Genomic DNA, 23870 nt, shown 5'->3' on the forward strand with positions numbered 1-23870 from the left:
AGCTTGTGTTTAGAAAGAAAACATCAAACACACTAAAATCAATCCAATTTATAGGAAACTAAACATTTAAATTTTCTTTTTCATTAATTGTCCTTTATCTCATGTCTCATTAAGTCTTTATAAATAACTTCTTGTCGCAGCATCTTACTAAAGATTTGTGCAGCTATGTTGTAAATTATAATTCTTCAATATCTGTACATTCCATAAAATATTTAAAAAATGAAAACTTTGGGATAATACTATTTGAGATATATCATAAAACATTAATTTTAATTTAAGAACTGAAATATAGTGTTAATCAATTTTGGAAAAGCAAATAACTCTAAGTTCATCTTTTAAAAAGCTTTTGGACTTGATGTTTATTTATTTGACTAAATCCTATTGGGTTTTATTTTCCTTAGTAGTATGTATTTCTCATTTTGTATCACTAACAACTTAAATAAGAAAGCACTGGAAAACGCGTAAGATCTGTTGTTTTGTTTACTAAAATCCCTGGCTCTGACTAGAAGAAATCTCTTAGGCCAAGTTCAAAGAATTCAGTCTATAAATAAACCCTGATAAGCCATGATGTATTCTTTATTGCAGACATTGTAGACTTTTCACTGTATGTTTTGCAAATATAATTGTAAATACAACTGAAATACAAATGAACAATTAATGGAATTAGCAAAGTTATAAACCACAAAAATGTAGTTACTTTTGCTTCCTCCTATCCGTGACCGATTCCCTCCTTTAAAAACTGAAGTAAACAATATTCTTTTGACCCAAATCTACTCCATTGGCTTTCTTTCAAGAGCTAAGGAAGGTAAGAGAATTAATTCTGTTGTACACTGGGCTAACAACTGTTAGGTTGAATTAGTCAGCTCACAGCATGCATGGCCTTTTCAGGAGTCCTGGGTGGCAGAGTACTCTCTTTCAGAGCTAGACAATACTGGGGAGAAAGCACAGAAGTGCAACCAAGAAGGATGAAGGCAAAGATGTACTAAGGGCCCACAACTGTACAGCAGAAAATCTCAGCTGTGGGGAAAATGGCTGCATGTCTAAAATAAAATGGCAATAACGTCTAAAATAGTGGGGTAGAGGGGGATTGCTTTTAAGGAAATGCCTCTAGTGCAGGAAAGCCAGAGAGGCACCTGAGCGTAGCATCCATTCAGTTCTCCCACTCAGCTCCCTTGAAATGGCTCACGTGCCAGAGAACCAGATGAACTCCATGAAGAGAAAGAATCTTCATAATCCTCACGTTTTTTCCACAAAGTTTTTCTAAACTTACAGCCACACTTTCAGCCACACAAGAAATGCACTGGGAAACTCACCAGAGCTTAGTGTGGGGATGGTCTCAGACTGTCTTCAAAAGATGCATCATAAGGAGCCTTGCTTGGTGTATGAAGGAGTGAGCAAGGGAAGTTTTGGCACTGATGCCACCCTCCCCATGTTGTGTCACCTCTATTGGGAAAAGGCACAGATATGCAACAGGTGCAGGTCCCTGTCTGAAGATTCTGCCCACAGATGAGAGAGAAATGGTAGTAAAGGGAAAAAAAGATTTCCTAACCATTTAAAGATGTAAGAGTGTTTCATGATTTTTCATGCTGTCTTTCATACCAATTCTTCAAAGACCCTTCAAGTTCCGGGATTCTGAAGGGGGATGGTGTTACACATGTCTTCCTTCATGTTGCTCTGCTATACCAGAGTACTTGAGGTCGGGTTCTTCCTAAAGAAAAGATGTGCTCCTGTCTCATGGTTTTAGAAGTTAAACATCCAAGAAAGGTCATGCTCACTTTTCTAGGGCCAAGATCAGCTCCATCTGCTGAGAGCCTCAAGCTATTTTGTAACTCGGTAGGCAACATCAAGTGACAGCATCAAGTGTTACTAGTGAAAGAACACCCCCCCCCTCAAAAAAAATGTCATAATGTGGTAAAGAAAACAAAAGAATACGCAAAGGAGGACAGGTTTGGCTTGTACCATTCACTCTTGAGGTAGGCAATCTAATCTTTCAAGAACAAGAACTTATACCCTATGGGAGGGAAAAAGCCACAATCCCTCTTGATGACCTAGTACTTAAAGACACTACTTCCCAACACAGCCGCATTGAAAATTAAGTCACACAGTAAAACCATATATGGTCGAGTTATTTTCCAGTTTTTCATAATAAATGAGGCACATATTTAGAAAACAGACAAAAATAACACAGTTCTTCAAGATGTTTAAGAGGTTTTACAGGTGCATATCTACACATTGTCACTGTCTCACTCCACCCTTGTCATCTGCATCCCCCCTTGTCACCTCCATCCCCCCTTGTCATCTCCATCCCCCCTTGTCATCTCCACCCCACCCTTGTCCTCACCCCACTCTTGTCCTCACCCCACCCTTGTCCTCACCCCACCCTTGTCCTCACCCCACCCTTGTCACCTCCATCCCCCCTTGTCATCTCCATCCCCCATTGTCACCTCCATTCCCCCTTGTCATCTCCACCCCACCCTTGTCATCTCCATCCCCCCTTGTCACCTCCATCCCCCCTTGTCATCTCCATTCCCCCTTGTCATCTCCATCCCCCCTTGTCATCTCCATCCCCCCTTGTCATCTCCATCCCCCCTTATCATCTCCATCCCACCCTCGTCATCTTCAGGCCAAAGCCACAAGTACTAAAACAATGCTAAAACATCTTCACTGCCAATGTGAAAACAGAAAAGAGAAACTAACAGATAGCTGCAACCATCACTACCTGGACTTCATAATAAAGCAAGCCTTTTAATTTAACCCAGAAGAAGGCAAGGCAAGCCTGGACTGATGGCACATGCCTGGGTTGTAAACATTTAGAAGCTGGGGTGGGAAGATGGGGTTCAAGGCTACTATAATGTGATCCTCACTCAAAAAGGGGGTGGAGAGAAAAGGTAAAAAGAAAAGGTCACCTGAAGGAGGTACTATTTCTTGGTGGGAAGTCACCTTGCTGTCAACATTCCCCAGGTCATTAAAACCATACCACATATAGTTAAAGTTTTTCTGTGGGTCCTGTGGTCTCCATATACTCAGCTCTGTGGCTGGAGTAGAGAAGAAGCTACATTGTGTAACTAAATATATATACTAAAAACATGACTGTGTTCCAACAAAAATTACTGCATCTCACTAGTCTTGTTCCCAAACCCCACGTTTAAAAGTTTTATTCAATGTACAGGAATTTTTTAATGATTTTCTGAGGCTCTAAGTATGTCTTCTAAAGCAACATGGTAATATAAGCTTACGTATTTAATTTCCTGCTCCACTTTCATGACTAGAGAAACCAAGAAAATGAAGGACAATGACAACTCTATACTTGTATATTTCAGTCACAATAAGAAAAGAGATGGGGAGGCACACCCATGTGCCACTCACCAGTGTATAAAAAAATATTACTTGAGAACAACAAACCATTTTATCTAAATCCCGACTTGGACTAATTGGTGAGCAACAGGTTCCATACTCCTGAAGAGAATAAGAGAGGCCAGCAAGGAACTCTCAGGTAACAGTACACTTGGGTGGTTGGGAGGTCATTCTGTCTATGTGTTGCTTTCATTGGCTAATGAATAAAGAAACTGCCTTAGCCTGTTGATAGAGCAGAACTTAGATAGGTGGGGAAGACAGAACTGAATTCTGGGAGAAGGAAAGAGTCAGGGCGACGCCATGGATCTGCCGCCGGAGATAGACGTGTTTTGCCAGTAAGCCACTGCCACATGGCAATACACAGATTAATGGAAATGGGTTAAATTAAGGTGTAAGAGTTAGCCAATAAGAAGCTAGAGATAATGGGCCAAGCAATGTTTTAATGAATACAATTTCTGTGTGGTTAATTTGGTTTTGAGTATCCAGGACTAACAAGTGGCCTTCCTCCTACACTTGGTACCCTAAGCGGTGCCATCCATGACCCATATCTTGACTATCTCTAGGGAAGGGAGCATGCTCACTTAGCTGAGAGTGGTTGGAGCTTAACCCAGTTGAGTTATGCTGCCAAGGCAGGCAAGAAAGTTACATGAATGCAAAGACTTAGTCCAGCAATGGAATTCAACTCACTATACCACACAGAATTAAAGTTTCCATGCTGCTGAAATGACAATGAATTAATTAACCTTCTTCAGTCTTAGTCTGAAGAGCTAACCAACCATCACACGTCTTTAATCAGAATCCATTTTGATTTCTAATATTAAGCAAATATTTTATCCTATAAATGAATTTTATAGGGGGATATTATAAAATATTCAACAACAAAAAGAAGGAAAGCTACTATTAAAATATAACAATATTCCTTTGAAACAAGTTTGCTGCAAACAACAGGAAGACACAGCTCTAGCCTGTACTTTGGAATTTTGACATTTAATAAAATTAGATGAATAAAACAGGAGTTAAGATCCACGAAACGGGAACATTTTGAACTTAGTAAACTGTTCAGAAATAACAAAATAGTAATTGCCACATTTTATAGAAACTCAGTAGCAACTGTCAGCAGAATATTACATGCAGCAGAAAGCAGAATCAATGCATTAGAAGACTGATAAATTCGCTCCAAAAGTCAGAAGAAAGAGTTGGGGAGACAAAGAACCAGGACAAAGACTCAGGGGTGCTGTGTATGTATAGCAGGAGTTTTAAAGCCTGACTGGGGGCAGATGAAAAGCAGCAACAGAGAGGAGAAATGCAAAAGCCAGAAGAAGATTTTCCTGAGCTTAATTAAGACTTCTTATCAGAACAAAACGTTAATCATACTTAAATGCTAACAAAAAGTCTACAGTGGACAGATATTTGGTACTGTTTAATTTTGAAGTTAAAGAAATACTTCAGAAACATATTCTATAAAAAGAAAGAAGTAAGCTCCCTATAACTAAAACCATAAGTTTGGTGTTAGCTTTTATCCCATTATCTACAAGAGCTAGATGACATAGTGTTGTGTAGCAATTTCTCTGAGATAAAACATTTAATTCTGGAGAAAAGGTTATTAAGACACAAGATGTTCTAAATCATCCTGTCCTACAGGGAAGCTCCATGAAACCCAGGAGTAAACAACTCATACGCTTCAGGAAGTTCCTGAAACTGATCAGATGCACTAGGGTCCTCCTTTCCCAATCATATATAAGCTACCAGGACTGCTGAGAGATACTTAAAGAGGCAGAGACTAGTCCAGTTGTCTGAAAAGGGACACTGTAAAATCTGTAGAACTGCCTACAAGCTGTGCAGTGTACTTGGATTTTAAAAGACCCCAAAGGCTGATATGATAAAAATTTCAACCCCACAACTACTATTATTATTGGAAGATTAATAGTTCATAAGGATCCTGTTCTCATAAATGGGTTACTATCGTGAGACCTTGCAGAAGGAAGTAGATCACTAGAGTACTTCTTTTGAAAAGAATGCCTAGCCTTCCTCCTTTATGAAAACTATGAGGCATGGTCTGATAGGCCTCCTCTGCCACACACTTTCATAGCCATGACATTCCACTTTACCTGAGATCCAAAGTTACATAGCCTATCAACCATTGCTAGGAATAGTCCTTTTGTATACTGCAAGAATTTGTCATTTGAATTAATAAATGCTGATTGGCCAGTAGGCAGGAAGTATAGGCAGGACAATCAAACTAAGGATGATGGGAAGAAGAAGGGCAGAGTGAAGAGCTGCCAATCAGATGCAGAGGGAGCAGGAAATGAACATGCTATGCTAATAAAGGTACCACCATGTGGCAGAGCATAAACAATGAATAGGGATTAACTTAAAATGTAAGAGCTAGTTAGTAATACACCTGAGCTATTCGCCAAGCATTTGTAATTAATATAATTCTCTGAGTATTTATTTGAGAGCAGCTGTGGAACACAGAAGCTTCTTCTTACAAACCATGGTGTGAAATTTCTGAAACTGTGAACTAAAATTAATCCTTATCCATGTAAGTGTTCTTGCGCACTTTGTCACAGAAACATACATTAATAACACAATGCATGAAGAAGAGGATATTCATGGCCTTCCAGAATCATTCATTGTAAGTTTGCTACCAACTGAGAGTCAAATGAATTCAATTCCAGTAGCTGGAAAGAGTATGGAAGAAATAAGTATGAGAAAAATTAAGACTAAAAAGATTGTGGTTAATGTATTATAAAAACAAGAAAGACACAAAATGGCATAGGGATGAAAATCTGGACTCAAATTATTCAAATAAAAATTATTGGTTGATGAAGGTTAGTATCTAGAATAGGAAAATATGCAGTTTCACTTTCATTCAAAACAGAGAACTATCAATTTTAGAATCATTTAATTCTAGAATTTAAAGGTGATGATCTTGAGTTTAAAGGTAATATTTAAGAGCAATATACTGCCCATTAGAGAAGAGGATTTTATGGAAAGATAGCTATATGTCATGCTGTAGACTCAGCAATTTCAGGGTGTGCCTTCCCTAAGGGGCTATATTTTATACAGCACAACTTGAGCCCTTCTGAGCCCGAGTACTCTATGGCCACCTCCAATCTAGCACAAGCACGTAGCATTGCCAGAATAAATAGTTACGCACAAAAAAATGGCCACTCATGCTCTTCTGAATTAACTCAGGGACATGCAGCATATCAGATCATCTCAAAGAAACCAAATCTGTGACAGTGCCATGCCCATGAGACCAGTGAGTGATGAGCCTCTCCTAAAAATCCATTTAAAATTGGACGTATACCAGTGGCAAGGCAGTGCCTGTCAGGCATCAGACTAGCTAGGATGTGTATCATGAGACATCCGGGTATAAGCTTCTAAGTGTAGGGCTGGAAAGACGGCCCAGCAGTTGAGAGCACATACTGTTCATGCACAGAACCCACTTTCAGCTTCCAGCATCCACGTCAGGATCCTCACAACCACCCGTGGCTCCAGCTTCATGGAATCTGATACCCTCTTCTAGCAAGGTAGGTGCCTGCATCCCCATGGTGCACATACATACACTCAGACACACACACACACTTCACCATAAAGAAATCTTTAAAAAATAAAACTCTGGGTGTATGCATATCCAGGCTTCAGTTCAGTGCTATCTACCTGCTTGGTGCTGCCACTAGGAACTGCCTGCACTCTAAACTGAATGTCCTGACAAGCCCCTCCCCTGCAGCTTCTCCCCTGCGACCCCTCCCCTGCAGCCTTTCCCCTGCGACCCTCCCCTTCAGCCCCTCACCTGACAGATCTGCCCTGAATAGCCTGAGTCTGAGCTCAACAGCTCTCATCTGATCACCTTCCTGACTATTCCAACTCTGCCTTCACTTTCAATAAGGTTCTTTTGATTCCTGAGGTAGCATTAACCCTTCTTTGTCCACCCTCTCACTCCTGTATTATGTGTGAAGTGTAATGTGTGACCTGAATGTCAGTGATACTGCTCATTAATGTTAGACTAGAAAAAGAATTTGCAGTTGTCCTATAAGTGAACTTAAGACTCCTTGGTGAGTTAAAGCATAAGAAATGATGGAGTTTGTGAATTTACTAGTGCTAAGTCCTGACTATAGGAAGACAAACAGTCCATCTACATTGCTGGCATAACTTGCCCAGGCTACCTTGGTTTCTGACAAACTAAACAGGCTTTGATGCTCAGCTGTCACAAGTCATGTGACTAATGACAGAGCACCAGTCTCACTCAGCTTTATTTGTCACATCTAAAAAACAGAGATAAGCTTCCTGGTGAGTGATTGTTTTGAAGAGTAATGAAAAATCACCTTTCCAGTGTGTACCTCACTGCTGAGCACATATGGAGAGATCCCATCACAGTACTAAGAGTGAAACAAGCTGAGGATGTTCTACACAAGACACAGAGTTCATAACAGCTGTCCTACACAGGATACAGACTCCACAACAGCTGTCCTACACAGGACACAGAGTCCATAACAGCTGTCCTACACAGGACACAGAGTCCATAACAGCTGTCCTACACAGGACACAGAGTCCATAACAGCTGTCCTACACATGACACAGACTCCACAACAGCTGTCCTACACAGGACACAGAGTCCATAACAGCTGTCCTACACAGGACACAGAGTCTATAACAGCTGTCCTACACAGGACACAGACTCTATAACAGCTGTCCTACACAAGACACAGAGTCCATAACAGCTGTCCTACACAGGACACAGAGTCTATAACAGCTGTCCTACACAGGACACAGACTCTATAACAGCTGTCCTACACAGGACACAGAGTCCACAACAGCTGTCCTACACAAGATACAGAGTCCATAACAACTGTCCTACACAGGGCACAGAGTCCATAACAGCTGTCCTACACAGGACACAGACTCTATTACAGCTGTCCTACACAGGATGCAGGCTCATATCAGAGAATCACGATACAAATTAACTGTCCAAGTCTTATAGAGGTTTAGCAAAGAGAAAGCAAAGACCTTCACACATTTTCCAGATATACTGAATGATATTTTTAAGGACACATCATCAACAATACAACTTACCAGCAATACTTGAACGTTAGTATTATCGGACTCTAAGTTCTGAAGACATTAGAATACAAAGGCTGAAATGAGGGCATTAAGTACAATGCTGGTGGAGGATCTAAGTGTTCCCACTTAGCCTTGGCAAGCTAGGAGAAAGACAAGAGACCAGGGTGTCTAGAGCAAATGGGCAAGAGAGGGACAGATGCACTTACTTGGAGACCAGGGAGAACTCACTGGGCCTTCAGTGAGTAACTAGAGAACTAGGCACAGCTTCCTGTCACTGAGAAAGTCCTTCTGATTGCTCTATTGAAAACAGACAGAAGGACAGAAAGGGTGGTGGCAAACAGATCAAGTAGAAAATTAATGTAATAAACTAGGAGAAAGGGGATAGTGGCTCCATTTGTGTGTTGGCAAGCAACATGGCAAGTGTTTGGGGCTCTACAGTGTATTTTGAATGATTAGATAATAAGAGTCATCAACTGTTTCGAGATAAAAAGAGGAGTCAGAGTGACTTTCCAGTTGATGGCCAGAGCATCAGAAAGAATCAGTCATGACTGCATCAGGAGCAATGAGAGAAGAGCATGTGGAGGGGGCAGTAGCACATTCCATTTCAAATAGGTAAAATCGGAAGTGCTTTTAGCCAGGAGGGGACAGTAAAAGCAGTGGCTGGTTGCATGTTTGAATCTGGAGGGAACTCAACAAGCCCTGTAGAATTGGCCTCACTCTGAGACAGACCTCTCAGGATGCATGTGCAGCCTATGAAGCAAAGATGGAAGATCTAAGGTCTGTATCACCTCGCCACTACGGAGGAGACAATGAGGATGGAACAGCAGGAAAGTCTACTTAGAAACCAGGAGAGGGAGAAGCTGAGAACTCCAGAAGGAAACGGAGAGATGTACTAGATTTGCTGATGTGCTGAGCAGGCTGAGGACTGGAAACTGGCCTGGTGGGTCACAGGCAAGCAGGCCAAGGTGGACTGTGGGGCAGTAGTGAAGCTCTACGAGACAGGGAAGAAGAAAGGGAAGGAAAGAACTGAAGAAAGTATGTACAATTCTGAGAAGGCATAAAAAGGAACAAAAAAATTAGGCAATGCAAGCAGGAAATGCTTATTTTTGCCTTAAAGAAATGTCAGTATGTTTGTATGTTGAAGAAAGAGAGGAAAATGCATTGGTATCATGACTTCAAAAAAATCAAAGGGCAATCAAAAGAAAAGGTTAAAAGAGAGTGCATGCGCCGGGTGGTGGCGCACACGTTTAATCCCAGCACTCGGGAGGCAGAGGCAGGAGGATCTCTGGGAGTTCAAGGCCAACCTGGTCTACAAGAGCTAGCTCCAGGACAGGAACCAAAAAGCTACGGAGAAACCCTGTCTCGAAAATCAAAAAAAGGGAAAAAAAAAAAGAAAAAAAAAAAGAAAAAGAGAGTGCATGCGTAGTTAGATGAAGCTGAAGTAAAAGCAAATACCCTAAATGAGACAAAGTCCATCTATAGTTAGCTATGACTTGTGGAATAAACTAGGAATTTTGACAAGAAGTGGTCTTCTCAAAAAACACTGCAGCTGGTGTTTGTGCCGGCCAAATACACTCTTCGGGTAAAGGATATTTCTTTTCTATTGAAACCAAATCCAAAAGTGAAAGGAGAAATACTATATTTCCATTAAGCAAACTGAATTTGATAGTGAGAATGAAGGGCCAAAGAGAGAAAGAGGAACGAAGTCCTAGCCATTACAAATATCAGCAAAAAGTCTTAAATAAAACATAAATAACTAAAGTCTGACAATATACTTCCAAAGCAACATAAAATCCAGATGGGAATTATTCCAAAAATAAGATAATAATTCAACAGGCAATATAAGAATAATAAATCATATTATTATGTAAAAGTAGACAAAAAATTTAAATCCACTCAACAGATTCTAAAAGAATGTTGAATGTAAGCCTAACAGTGTTGGCTTAAAGGAACTTCTAATTCTGACCCTGGTACTTCTGGGGCTTGTGTAATAAGGTGCACCCATCTGAAAGCCAACCAGCAGAAACTACCCACAGCAAGACCCAAGAAGCACTACAAAGGACAGAGAGAAAAAAAGAGAAGAATGTCAGAGATTGTGTTTGTCGGCAATATGCTTTAGTCATTGTCAGAAAGAAAGAAGTTGTTTTAAATATGTAACTATAAAAGATAAAAAGTATCATCTCTTGTAAAGACTGTGAAGCAATATAATTGGAAATCAACAAACATTAGAATTTATTAAACTAACCTTTAAGTTCACTACAGTGATGGAATGATATGAGGAATTTGATCATTTTTAATAAACAAGAACAGCTTGGTTTCTAACTTAAAATTGTGTTTATCACAGCAAACTGTCTCATAAAAACATTTTATTTCTAGTGGAATAAAATGCTAGCCACATATGTAATTCTCAAATAGTCCAGCGGCTGCATAAGTAAGCAATAAAATATATTTTATTTAATCCAATAACCCAAAATATTTTAATATCTAATGAATATTATAAACTTCTTTTGGTTTTTCAAGACACGGTTTCCCAGTAGCTAAGGAGTCAGCCTTGAAACTCTCTCTGTAGACCAGGCTGGCCTCGAGCTCACAGAGATCCACCTGCCTCTGCCTCCTGAGTGCAGGATTAAAGGCGTGTGCCACGTATTAATGAGAGTTTTTCATTGTGTTTACTAAGGCTTTAAAGTAAAGTTCAGATGGACGGAGGGTTCTTTTACTTTCATTCCTAAATTCAGGATTGGGAGAGCCTCCCTTCAAATTTTCACTGACTACCTTTACCCAGAGCTGTTGCACTAAATGTTGTAGCTTCATAGAACCAGGTATGTGTCTAAGAAAATTAATGTGGGATTTCAAAACCTGAAAATGCCCAAATTCTGTCAGTGATAGTGTTAGCTAACAGAGTAAACATGAATAGTCCTGAGAAGAATTGAAAGGAATCCACAAGGATGACTCCAGCTAAGACTCCTAGCAATAGTGGAGAGAGTGCCTGAACTGGTCATCTACTGTAATTAGATTGGTGACCACCCAATTGTCATCAAAGAGCCTCCATCCATATACACTATAAACACATCAATTTTCTCCTGAGAACTTGTGTGTAATTTCAACAGAAACAAAGTCAAAATTCCTATGACATTTTCTAGGGAAGACTTGCCAGATGATTCTGAAGACTAGATGGATGCATCATAGAACATCAAGGAAATTTGAAAACAACAAGAAAACGGAGGTTTGACATCTGAGACACTTGAGTATTTACGTATGTTATCAATTTATGCAAAGCACAAAAGCAGCAGCTAAGAAGAGTACAAGACCTAGTGTAGATAAGAATTAGGGGGGAAAAGAATCAGGTAAACTACCATCTTACACCTGTCAGAATGGTTAAGATCAAAAACACTGATGCACTTATGTTGGAAAGGATGTGGGGTCAAGGGAACACTCCTTCATTGCTGGTGGGAAAGAAAACTGTACAATCACTTTGGAAATCAATGTGACGGTTTCTCAGAAAATTGAGAATCTATCTCAAGACCCACCTATACCAATCTTGAGCATATACCCAAAGGATGCTCAATCATACCACAAAGACGCTTGCTCAACTATGTTCGTAGCAGAATTATTTATAATAGCCAGAATCTGGACACAACCTAAATGCCCCTCAACTGAAGAATGGATAAGAAAATGTGGTATATTTACATGATGAAGTGTTACTCAGTTGTAAAAAACCAATGACCTCATGAAATTTGCAGACAAATGGATAGAACTAGAAATAATCATCCTGAATGAGGTAACCCAGACCCAGAAAGACAAACATGGTATGTACTCACTCATAAGTGGATTAGGAGTAAAGTTTAGGATAACCAACCTACAATCCACAGCCCCAGAGAGGCTAGATAACAAGGAGGTCCCAAAGTGGGATGCATGGATTTCCCTGGGAAGTGGAAATAGAAGAGTTCTCCTAGGCAAACTGGGGGTGGAGTTTGGGGCGGGGGTGGGAACTTGAGGGAGAGGATTGGGCAGGCTGGGGGCCAGAGGCAGATGAGAGGCAAGATGGAGGGAGAGAGTAATGAAAGAGACATCTTGATTGGGAAGGTCATTTTGGAGTTAGGGAGAAACCTGTTGCCAGGGAAACCCCCAGGAATTTACAAAGATGACCCAGCTAAGACTCCTAGCAATAGTGGAGAGAATGCCTGAACTGCTCATCTACTGTAATTAGATTGGTGACTACCCAATTGTCATCAAAGAGCCTTCATCCAGTAACTGATGGAAGCAGATGCAGAGATCCACAGCCAAGCACTGGACTGAGCTCTGAGAGTTCTGCTGAAGAAAAGGAGGAGGGTGTGTACAAGTCAGGGAGAGGTGTCAAGGTCATGACGGGGTAGGGGGTCACAGAGACAGCTGAACTGAGCTCCTGGGAGCTCATGGACTCCGGAGCAACAGTTAGGGAGCCTGCATGGGACCCACCTCGGCCCTCTGCATGTGTGTGACAGCTGTGTAGCTTTGTCTGTTTTTAAGGTTCAGAGCAGTGAAATCAGGACCTGTCCCCTGGTGCTGAGCAGGCTTTTGGGAACCTGTTCCCCACACTGGATTACCTGCCCAGCCTTGATGTAGGGGAAGGAGCTTGGTCCTGCCTCTACTTGATGTGCCTTACCTGGTTCAAGGCCAAGGGAGGCCTGCCTCTTTCTAAATGGAGAAAAAGGAGTGGAAGAGGAGGGGAGTAGATGGGGTGGGGGGAGGAACAAGAAGGGAGGAGGGAGGGGAAACTAGTCAGTATGTAAAAATAAATGAAAAATGTTAATCAAATTTAAAAAAGGAATTAGGTAAATAATCAAGGCAGACATAATTAAATAAAAATTGATTTACAGGTAATATATGTTACAGAAAAAATATAAAGTGATATGTCTCTTTTATATCATATCAAAACAAATAGTCAAAAATGTGAATAGTAAGCTAGAAGGAAATACGATGACTTCATGTTAACTGTCAACTCAGAGAGTCAAAAACCGGGAGACTGGCCACTGATACATCTGTAGGAGACAAATAAGTTGACTGTATTAACTGAAGTGAGAAGGTCCACATCCTGGGGGAGACACCATTCCCTGGCTGGGATCCTGGTCCGCATAAAAAGAGAAGGGATTGAGCAGAAGCAAGTATCCATCACTCTCGGATTCCTGGTACTGGACCCAATGTGTCCAGCTGCCTCAATCTCCTGCTGTCTTGATTCCTGCCATGATAGACAATACTTTGAATGGAGAGCTAAAACAAACCCATTCTTCCTTACAGGCTTTTGTCAAAGTACTCATGATGCATGAATGGCTTTCATAGGTTGATAGGAGACAGACAATGCCAAAAAACAAAAATAGAGCTCCAGAAATAGATAGGCTAATTCCTAAAAGAAAATTTGTATTTAGACCATCATCTTAGCAAGAATGAAATGGTGACCATCATTTTTGACAGGGCACAAATACATGAACAGACAATCTTTCTTTCTTTCTTCCTTTGTTTTAATGCCTAAATGAGCTTTCTTGGAAAACTTGGCTGTGTGTTAAATATATTTGAGAACATGTGTCCACTCATTACAGGAGATAATTAACTAGGCAGATTCACACAGACAGGAACTAAAATGGATCAGGCCAGGAGAAAGAAGGCAGATAGAAGGCTGGAGAGATGGCTCAGAGGTTAAGAGCACTGACTATATTTCCAAAGGTCAATTCCTAGGAACCACATGGTGGCTCACAACCATCTATAATGAAATACGGTGCCCTCTTCTGGCTTACAGGGACATATGCAGGCAGACCACTGTATACTTAATAAATAAATAAATCTTTTTAAAAAAAGAAGAAGGGGGATGGGGCCTGAGCATACCATCTCTTTGTGATACTCAGAACATTCTGGAAAAGGATAGAGGTGATGGCTGCATGACATTATGAATCTACTTAATGTCACAGAATATCTTGCTTAAATTGATTAAAATAGTATTTTTAATTTTATATATTTGAACACTGTTTTCTAAATCATATGACAGTAAAGTTTATTAAATCATTTTCTACTATTGAAAGCTTAGGTTCTTTCTCCAGTAAAACTGATACTGAAAAAATAGCAGTATAGTAGAAAAATAAACAAAACCACATGCTTTCACTAGTATTTTTACCTTTGATTACTTATCCTATATACATAATCAATAATACATGTAAAGAAATACATTTTCCTTCCTGTCATTGTTCAAAATGGGAAAAAATAAGAACCCTAAGTACCTAAAATTGTGGTATAAAACGAAAAACACAAGACAATAATTAAAAAATTATAAGGTAAATATATCTAGAGGGAAAGTGGTTAAAAATAGCATCTGGTAACTGGTGTCCTCAGAAAAGAGAACCCAGGGGACACACAGGCACTGGAGTCTGTTGTTTTTATGCTTTTTTCTTCCTGGTCAACATTTTTTTTTTTTTTTGTTCTGCAGTTGAGCAGTAACTCTTTGTCCAAAGAGCAGGACTAACAAAAGCACTGACTTTTGAAGAAAATATCCTAAGTTATCTTCCCTTCCTCAGAAGTACCACTGAGCTTTTTTGTGTCTCTACGAAACCCCCCCTAAAAGTGGGGAGGGATAGAAAACACAGCAGGCCAGAGGCTGTCCGGGGCTGCTTACTCAGAACCCGCAGCAACGCTTTCCCTGATCTAAATGGTTAAAAATTCATTCCTGTGTAGTCATCCCTTTGGGCTTTGTAGTGCTTCCACTCCCGATAAGGACATGAGTTTGCTTTACAACTCAGGACGCTGACCCTGCACAGCGAGGCTGCACGTGAAGGGCAGGAAGGACACATCCAGCCACACAGACCCCCGCTAAACCCAGACCTAGAACAACCGTGAGGCCTCAAGAAGCACCCAGCGCTGGTAGTTACGACAAGGCCACGTTAAAGTCCAAGAACACATGTCCCTTGCTGACAGTATTTGGGGGCGGCTGTCCTCCACAGTAGGTTATAAATCTAGAACAGGAAACTTGAAATCATTAAAGTCACATATTTATTACATCATATTCAGTTAGGTTAGAAAAATGCAGCATCTGTCATCGTGTCATAAAAAAATGTGTTTTCCCCTCAGATCTCTCATGAAGAAAAGCTCCCAGGATTGATACAGATAGGGCTGTTTTCAATCAGTTACAAGGAACAATTCAATTACTACATGGTTTAGTGCAGTAACTGACTCCAGACTAATTTAATTTCTTTAGGTCTCTAAAGATCAATTGATCTGATTTGTCCCATCCCCAAAGGCTATTTAGGAAAAATTCAGACTTAAATACCTGGAAATGAAATCCAAAACCTTGGCCAGTTTCACACCACTTAGGTCATCTTGCAAACTTTCAGCTAGTCACATCAGAGCTCTCTTGGCCTTGGCACCATCGCAAGCCACTTAGCTTCACAAGCAAGCGAGTGCTCCCACATTCAATAAGTGGAAAATGTGGCCACAGGCATTATCAAATCTGCTGTTCTAAAGGGCAGCCAGGCTGGGCTCCTATCTCCTGAGCATAGGGCAACTCCAAGACTATTTTTACTCTAAGATCAGCTCACAGAGAGCATTCAGAATTACACAGACAGGGTCTAAAGGGTTAGATGCAAGGCTACTCTAAGACGAGAGACTCAGAAACATTTCTGCCCTTTGGGTTTATGTGCACTTTTATAAATGTCACCATCCATAATTCTCCAACCAACCTGCTTTTTGAGACTCGGGCAATAGATGTCCCGTCAACGGCCTAAGGTTTGTTGCTGACTTCACCACTCTGACCAGTAGTCAGACTCTCCAGCAATTAGTCTTTATTTTTTTAACTCAAGCTCTCCGGCTTTCTGCATAGCCTCTACATCCATTCCAAGTATGCTAACCACTCGGTGCTCTGCCACTTTGGCAGGTTTCAGAAGAATCAGACACAAGTTGATAAAGCACAGTTAACCTTTCATTTGAGTTGCCAAGACAGATTGGACAGAAGTGTCAAGGTCAGATATGCCCATGTGGTAAACAATAAAACGAAAAGCAGAAATGTGTGGCAGTTGGCAGGAGAGTTGCACAAAAATATTGAGATACAGTATAAGTAAGGGGCTGGTAGCTACGCGGTGTTTTGCCCATTAGCAAACATATCAGACCTAGTATGAAGATGAAGGATAGAAATTTACTGTGTGTAAAGAGTGTAGATAATCAACTGGGTCAAAATCTTCTCAAAAAAAAAGATACATTTCAGCATCCATAACGTGCTAATCGCTGTGGATCTCAATCACTCCGTGGTGTCCAATGACAAAAAACAGCTGTCACTGTGGAGAGGGTAAGTTTCACATGCATGGCTGCTTCTTGTCTGCTTCCGGGTCCTCAGACTTGATATTTATTTCTCCGATGAAAGACAGCAACCCACTTTACAGATAAAATTGTGTGGCCTCAAATTAAATGGCATCCCCTTGGTTCAAAATTGCAAATCATCCCTCAGTTCTTTGTGTTACCAAGCACATCCCCCTCTGAAGGAAAATGGCCATAAAGTTCCTCAGAGTGGCGCTCAGTAAGACAGTGTTCGATCGTAACTAGGACCCACTTTCTGGTCACAGCAAACCCAATGTTTCACAGTGGAAGACACGGCCCATATCAAATAAACCTCTTTTCTGGGGAATTATTTGAGAGATCCTGCAGCAGGCGCTCTCGAGATGGAGGAGCTGTACCATGACAGGGCTTATGGTTGGGGAAGGAAAGGTGCAGAGACAATGGAAGCTACATGCTGTAAAACCATGCTTCGTGGGAGTTAAGAGGCACCTGTTCTTACCACCCACTCTTTTATCTTATCTGGACAAAAGAACAAATAGAAAATTCTTATTACCTTTCAATGTCAGTGAGCCTGGAGGAGTCCCGGAATCCTTTGGCAAATGGATTGCTGTCTATTTTCAGCTTGGTTATCTAGGAAGGAAAAAATGGGTACAAAACGATCTCATTTCAGAGGTCAATGAGACAAAATCAGAAATAGTTTTTTCATTTCCCAAAGACCCCAGTGATCCTGTAAGCATCAGGAGAAGTTTGGGTTTGGGTAAAGGGACAAGTCCACAGGTGTACTGGGGTCATGACTGAGAAAGCCAAGGTTTGGTGGCCTTTCAGGCAAGACCGAACATGAAACTAGATTGTGAAGGATTTAAAATGCTAGGGAAAGGCTAGGATCAACTGGAGCAGGGGAACTACCTAGATGGGAGACTTGTGCAGACCGTGTGTGCTGTGGGGGAGTGAAGAATGAGAGCAAAGACGCTGTCTCATTCTGACTTGGAAGCATGAAACAACTTTTTGAGCAGGTGACTATATACCGTAATAGATAAGAAGATTAAAAGGCTAATAATAGCCCATGTTCAACACTGTGCTGATACTGACGTGTTTTATATAAATGCAGGACGTGAAGCCTTCAAAGTATACATTTACTACCAGTATCCTTTCCGTTTGCCTCATTTAGAATGGAAGCAGTTACTTTGTCAGCCTTCTGTTCAATGTCACTTACGTAACTATGCTCATCTAGAAGCAATTACTTTCTAGTAAGAATCAGTCTCCGTTAAGGGTCTACATTTCGGAATTTATAAATCTGTACTGTTACTAGTAACTCAGAGAGACCCATTAGACCCTGTGTGCCACACCTGAGGAAAGATGCTTCAGGCTCTGAAGCAAAAACCGAGGAAGGACTGGTGAGAACAGACTCGGAACAGATTTCCGTTAGCACTAAAAGGAACCTCACCAATGAGCAGGCTATGCCCTCATCTGGCAAACCATCACGGTGAGTCACTAGGAGCTCCAGGACCCAAGGACCTGTTCCTAGTTGAATTACTAACAGGGAACCCTTTCAAGAGGGTCTTAGCTTGTAACATCAAATTTGGGATACAGGTTCATCTTTGGAGGGAGACACACAAAATACTCTGAGCAGGGAAAAGGGAGCCATGGGTGTGGGGTGTCCTTCTGCTTCACACTAAAGAGTTAACAAAACAGAATTCTACACGATAACTATAAAATTTATAAAATAAGTATATTATTTATCTATAAAACCAAGTTTTATAACAAATACTACTTTGGAAAACAAAACTGATAAGACTGCATCCAAAGTTCAACGCTTCGAGTTTCTCTTTTCATTATAAGAAAAGACGCCGTTTCCTTTTGAAAATATTCTTGATGTGAATTGTGTTTGTAAGGCTGCCAAGAAGTTTTCACCTCCCTTAGGGTGCCCTCCATCACACAGGTGGAGATTCTTCTCTATCTGCAGCACTGACAGGCCCAAGCAAGAGCCTGTGACTTAGAGCCTTGGGGGTACCTGCTCACTCAAAACATCCCCTGGAGAGCAGAGAAGGGAAAACGAGGTTCCTTTTTAGCAAAATTATGGATATTGCTAGACAGGGATGGAACCATGATAGACAGTAAGATCTGTTCACAATGAAAAGCAATAATAAAACGTGCACAGAGCCAAGTCCTCCAAGGCCTCAGGTGGCCTCTAGTGTGCACATCCAACGCTTCAGGATGAGAATCTCTTCTCATGTATGGCTGCCTCTCCTGAAGACCAGTCTGTTCAGTCATTTGTTTCAGACTTGAACTTCTTTCTGAATGTCAGCTTTCAAGAAGAATAATATTGTTTATTCAATATAAATTATAAAAATTCTTTAAAGTTCATAGAACCAAAATGCCCTAAGATTATAAGTCCCAGCAAGATTTTAATCTTCAAGGAGAAAGATGTTCTTCTTTCTGCTCAGCAACTGTAATGTAAAATACTCTATAATGTTAAACTGTCTTAGGGCTCCTGAAATGTTTAGGCAATCATTAGCCAGTAATGAGGATCGGTTGCTTTGGTGCAGGGTAATGGTGGGTGGAGAACACCTGCTCTCTGCCTTGACAGGGTTTGAAACTCTATGAAGCAAGTGCAGAGATACACCGTGAAGAGCCCTGGGTGATGATGTGAGTCCATTGGAAGGTAGTAACACTAAAGGCAACTCAAACCCAAATGAAAATTTTAACTGTGCGTCCAAACGACAAAGGCAGATCTTGCTTTCAGTAACGTATTCTAAAACTGAAAAGTGACTGGATTTGCTCATAGTTAAAATTGTCTGGAGATAATGGCAGATGCTGTGAGGGCAACATCAGAAGTTCTTGGAGCCTTTTCTCTTCCATGTGAACCACAGCAAGCTTTATTTGGTTGCAGATAAACCATGCAACAGAAAGAAGTGTCTACACTATGATGGCTGCTTTGTCCTGGGAAGGATTTTGAAAAATTTGTAATTGGTTTTCATATTTCCAAAGTTTAAAATTCAGTGGCTGTGAATGACGCGACTTTGGTTAAAATCCTCCAGTGCCCTGATACAAGTAGAGAAATGGATGCCAATTAATGTGTCCATGATCTAACATTATTGTCATAACTTTGTGCCTGGAAATGAATTAAATACAGCATGAGTTTCTTTAAACTTTCCTTTTTATAACATTCACTGATATCAATGATAGCTTTTCTTCTCCACATCTTGATATAATTTCAAGCTTCAGAAAATTTGCAATAGGGCATGGTCCTCTGTATATCTAGGCCTACTAATAAAGTATAATGATGATTTAATTTAGAACAATAATTAGAAAGGAACCCAAGACAATTACCTGATGTTTACTTTCTCTATGGATGAGTTTGGCTAAATCCAGGGAGAAAAAAATCACTGATTTTGAGCATTAGAGGAGAAAAAAAGCTGGGTGAATCTGGGGTTGTGTTATATTATCTCCAGTGAATATAGCAGCACAGAGATTGTAGTTCCCCTTATACCTTATGTGGCTCAGCTCACCTCCAGACCCAAAAGACAACCACAGCAGTAATTCCAGACAGGACTGTTGAGCTTTATGATAAGGACAAACTGCTAAATTGTGATTTAATGATTTTGCAGGCTAGATTAAACTGTGTGTTAACCTAGAATGCTTAAAAGCATTCTATTTGTTTTCTTTTTCTTTCTTTTTTGTGGTTTTTCAAGACAGGGTCTCTCTGTAGCTTTGGAGTCTGTCCTGGGACTCACTTTTGTAGACCAGACTGACCTCGAACTCACAGATATCTGCCTGCTTCGGCCTCCCAAGTGCTGGGATTAAAGGTATGCACCACCACCTCCCGGCTTTCATTTCGCTTTCTTATATCAAGATTAAACAACACACACACATACATCCACATACATACAAACATACATATGTGTAAATGAGTGTGTGTGTGTGTGTGTGTGTGTGTTGGTTTTTTGAGACAGAATCTCTCTACATACTCCTTGCTATCCTGAAAATCACTATGAAGACCAAGTTGACCTCAGTCTCACAGAGATCAGTCTGCCTCTGCTTCCTGAGTGTTGAGTCTAAGTCTAAAAGTTTGGACCATCATATCCAACTGCAAAATATTTTTTTAAAATATTTATTTATTATGTATACAATATTATGTCTGTGTGTCTGCCTGCAGGCCAGAAGAGGGCACCAGACCCCATTACAGATGGTTGTGAGCCATGATGTAGTTGCTGGGAATTGAACTCAGGACCTTTGGAAGAGCAGGCAATGCTCTTAACCTCTGAGCCATCCCTCCAGCCCAGCAAAATAATTTTAAATAATAAAATTTTTATTTTCTAGGTAACAACAAATCATAAAAAGATCAGACATTAGTATTTAAATTAAAAACATGGAAACTTGCTAATGAAGGGGAGTCTGACATCTGCTGAAGGAGGCCACTTGACTGCTTGTTCGCTTCCCGGCCATCGAGACCCCAAAATGACCACACAGAAACTGTATTAACTAAATCACTGCTTGGCCCATTAGTTCTAGCTTCTTCTTGGCTAACTCTTACATATTAATTTAACCCATTTCTAATTAATCTGTGTATGACCATGTAGCTGTGGCTTACCGGCTAAAGTTCCGGTGTCCATTTCTGGCTTCTCTCTGACTCCACTCTTCTTCCTCCCAGCATTCAGCTTAGTTTTCCCTGTCTAGCTAAGTTCTGCCCTACTGTAAGTACAAAGCAGTTTCTTTATTCATTAGTGGCAATCACAGCCTACAGAGGAAAATCCCACATCAGACATCCCTTTGTAGAACTGAGGATAATGGAATGACTGTCTGTGAGAATGGATGAGGCGAAGTGGCTAAGCACCTGGGCCTACTTCAACAAACTCCTCACAGGAAGTTCTCAGCCTGCAAAGCTGCTGCCCTGTTAAGCCAGAGACACAGATCTTTTTATCACTCAAAAACAATTATTTTAAGATTTATTTTTATTGTGTGTATATGTATGTGCCTATGTGGGCTGATGTTTACTACATGTGTGCAAGAGCCTGCAGGAGGCAGACTAAGGCATCTGATGCTCTGGTTGAAAAAAATCCAGATGTGAATTCTGGGAACCAAAGCCCAGTCCTCTGCTCTGGATCAAGGAGCCGTCTCTCTACTCCCCTGAATCAGCTTTTAAAAACAGCAAGATTTTTCACTTGGTGAAGAGAACATATTGACAAATAAGAATAACACTATATACTTAAGAAATCCTCTCATGCGTATGTTCATGTACATGCAAAGACTTGTGTTTTTGCTATCATTGAAATGATGGAGAGTAATGCATGGGAAACCAGAAAATTCATTAATTTTACCATTGCTATTATCTGTAAATAACTGTAGGCACAATTAGAGGGCAGATTTGTGATGCCAGCAGCAGTGCACGGAAAGACAACTTTACAGCGACTGTTATTCTTATCCGCTGTCACAACATGGGACTCGGAATCCAGCTGGGGTCCCAGCCATAAGGTAAAATTGGCCCTTGGAGACCATTTCTCCAATTATCAGGAGGAGGTCTGACCAAAGGCATTTAGAAATGAAACCTGACCTACACTTCAACTCCACAGCAATGATCTGCCAGCTCAAAAACAATGCATGACCTTTAAATCTTAAATTATAAGATAGTTTGTTGAAAGTATAATGTATTTAGCATTTATCTAATAATGTAAAGAAATGCAATCATCCCCTTGCAAAAAGCAGAAGAAGAAATGGGTGAAAAGGTCCCATTTTCATTAATTTTAAATAAAACTACCGGTGTCAATAAGTAAGAAGGTTTCACACACACACTTTCAGAAACTTTGACTTGAATTTATCAGACATAAAAATAATAGTCATATCAAAGTTTAAGACAGAGAAAAATGGGTGGAAGTGGAAACTTTTAATCCCTCCCCTTTCTCATCTTAATTCTTCATGCAGGGAAAACTTTTTGTTGATGCTATACACAGTATGTATTTCCTTTGTATCGTATTTATTTTTGTGTGTTTACTGTAGGTAAATTAGTACACGCAGTGTGGCAATGAAAAAGCAGCTGACTCCAGGAGCCCTGGAGGTGAGGTAGGGAGAAGACAGCACACCATCCACTGAAAATGGCAGTTCCTGAACTGATTTCTAAAGAGACCTGGGTCAGCTTTATTTGCTGAATGAAATCTATCAGTCAGTTGTGCAAACGGTCCTGCTATATTAAGCCACATCTATGGATGGTTTTATGCTAAGGATGGTATTGAAAGTGGATTACAGAAATAAACCCAGGAGTCTGAGGAGGAAGATGCTTCTTTTGTGGGCTATTCCGTGGTGAAATGGCCTACTAATCCTATTAATCTTTAGACTTTATGATGCAATCAAAGATTGATAGATTCTTGGGACTGAATTTTGAACCCACTTGTTCTTTCAATTAGAAAACTAAACATTAGCGAGAGGAGTAATGAATGTTAGAATCTGCATTAGTTAGCATATAGTAACATTCTCAAATTCAGCTTTAAAACTATTGACCTTGGAAGTGATTACTTTATTGCTTGCAATCCAACCCAAACGGAGGAGTTAGGACCCAGCAGGTCAAACCTTCTTGACAGGCCTGGCACTTATCAAATATGTAGCCATGAGTGAGTGTCCTAACCACTTGGAACTTCAGTTTCATTATCTACAAAATGATACTCACCGAACTCCCGTCAGGGATTCATGTCAGAATTAAATAAGATTACTGAGAAAAATGTAGAAGGATTTTTCTGAATTTAAATAACCAGCCTAGACAATGAATCTTAGTTGGAGCTTAAAACAAGAGGGGAAGAAACAAAATCACAATGGGGGGCTGGAGAGATGGCTCAGCGGTTAAGAGCATTGCCTGCTCTTCCAAAGGTCCTGAGTTCAATTCCCGGCAACCACATGGTGGCTCACAACCATCTGTAATGAGGTCTGGTGCCCTCTTCTGGCCTGCAGACATACACACAGACAGAATATTGTATACATAATAAATAAATAAATAAATATTTTAAAAAAAACAAAATCACAATGGGCACTATGGGTCAACACTAAAATTTAGATGAGCTGACATCGTATGAAGGAATATTTCTAATAGATCTTCTGGGCTGTCTTAAAGACAATATGGTCACAACAATCGTATCCTCACCGTGGGACCGTGCTTGCTGAAAGGAGTCAGCCTCAGT

The 23870-nt window shown here is 40.5% G+C and overlaps 1 protein-coding gene across 1 annotated transcript in view; it reads right to left on the reverse strand.

Annotated features, from left to right (window-relative positions):
- Tbx20 (T-box transcription factor 20) overlaps window positions 1–23870 on the reverse strand; it is a 53623-nt gene that overhangs the window by 13475 nt on the left and 16278 nt on the right. The window contains exon 6 of the mRNA XM_057768161.1: window positions 17261–17337. Coding sequence (XP_057624144.1) covers window positions 17261–17337 — 77 coding nt within the window. The remainder of the gene's footprint in view (window positions 1–17260; window positions 17338–23870) is intronic.

The sequence above is a fragment of the Chionomys nivalis genome, chromosome 4 (genome assembly GCF_950005125.1).
Source record: "Chionomys nivalis chromosome 4, mChiNiv1.1, whole genome shotgun sequence".
Lineage (NCBI taxonomy): Eukaryota > Metazoa > Chordata > Mammalia > Rodentia > Cricetidae > Chionomys > Chionomys nivalis.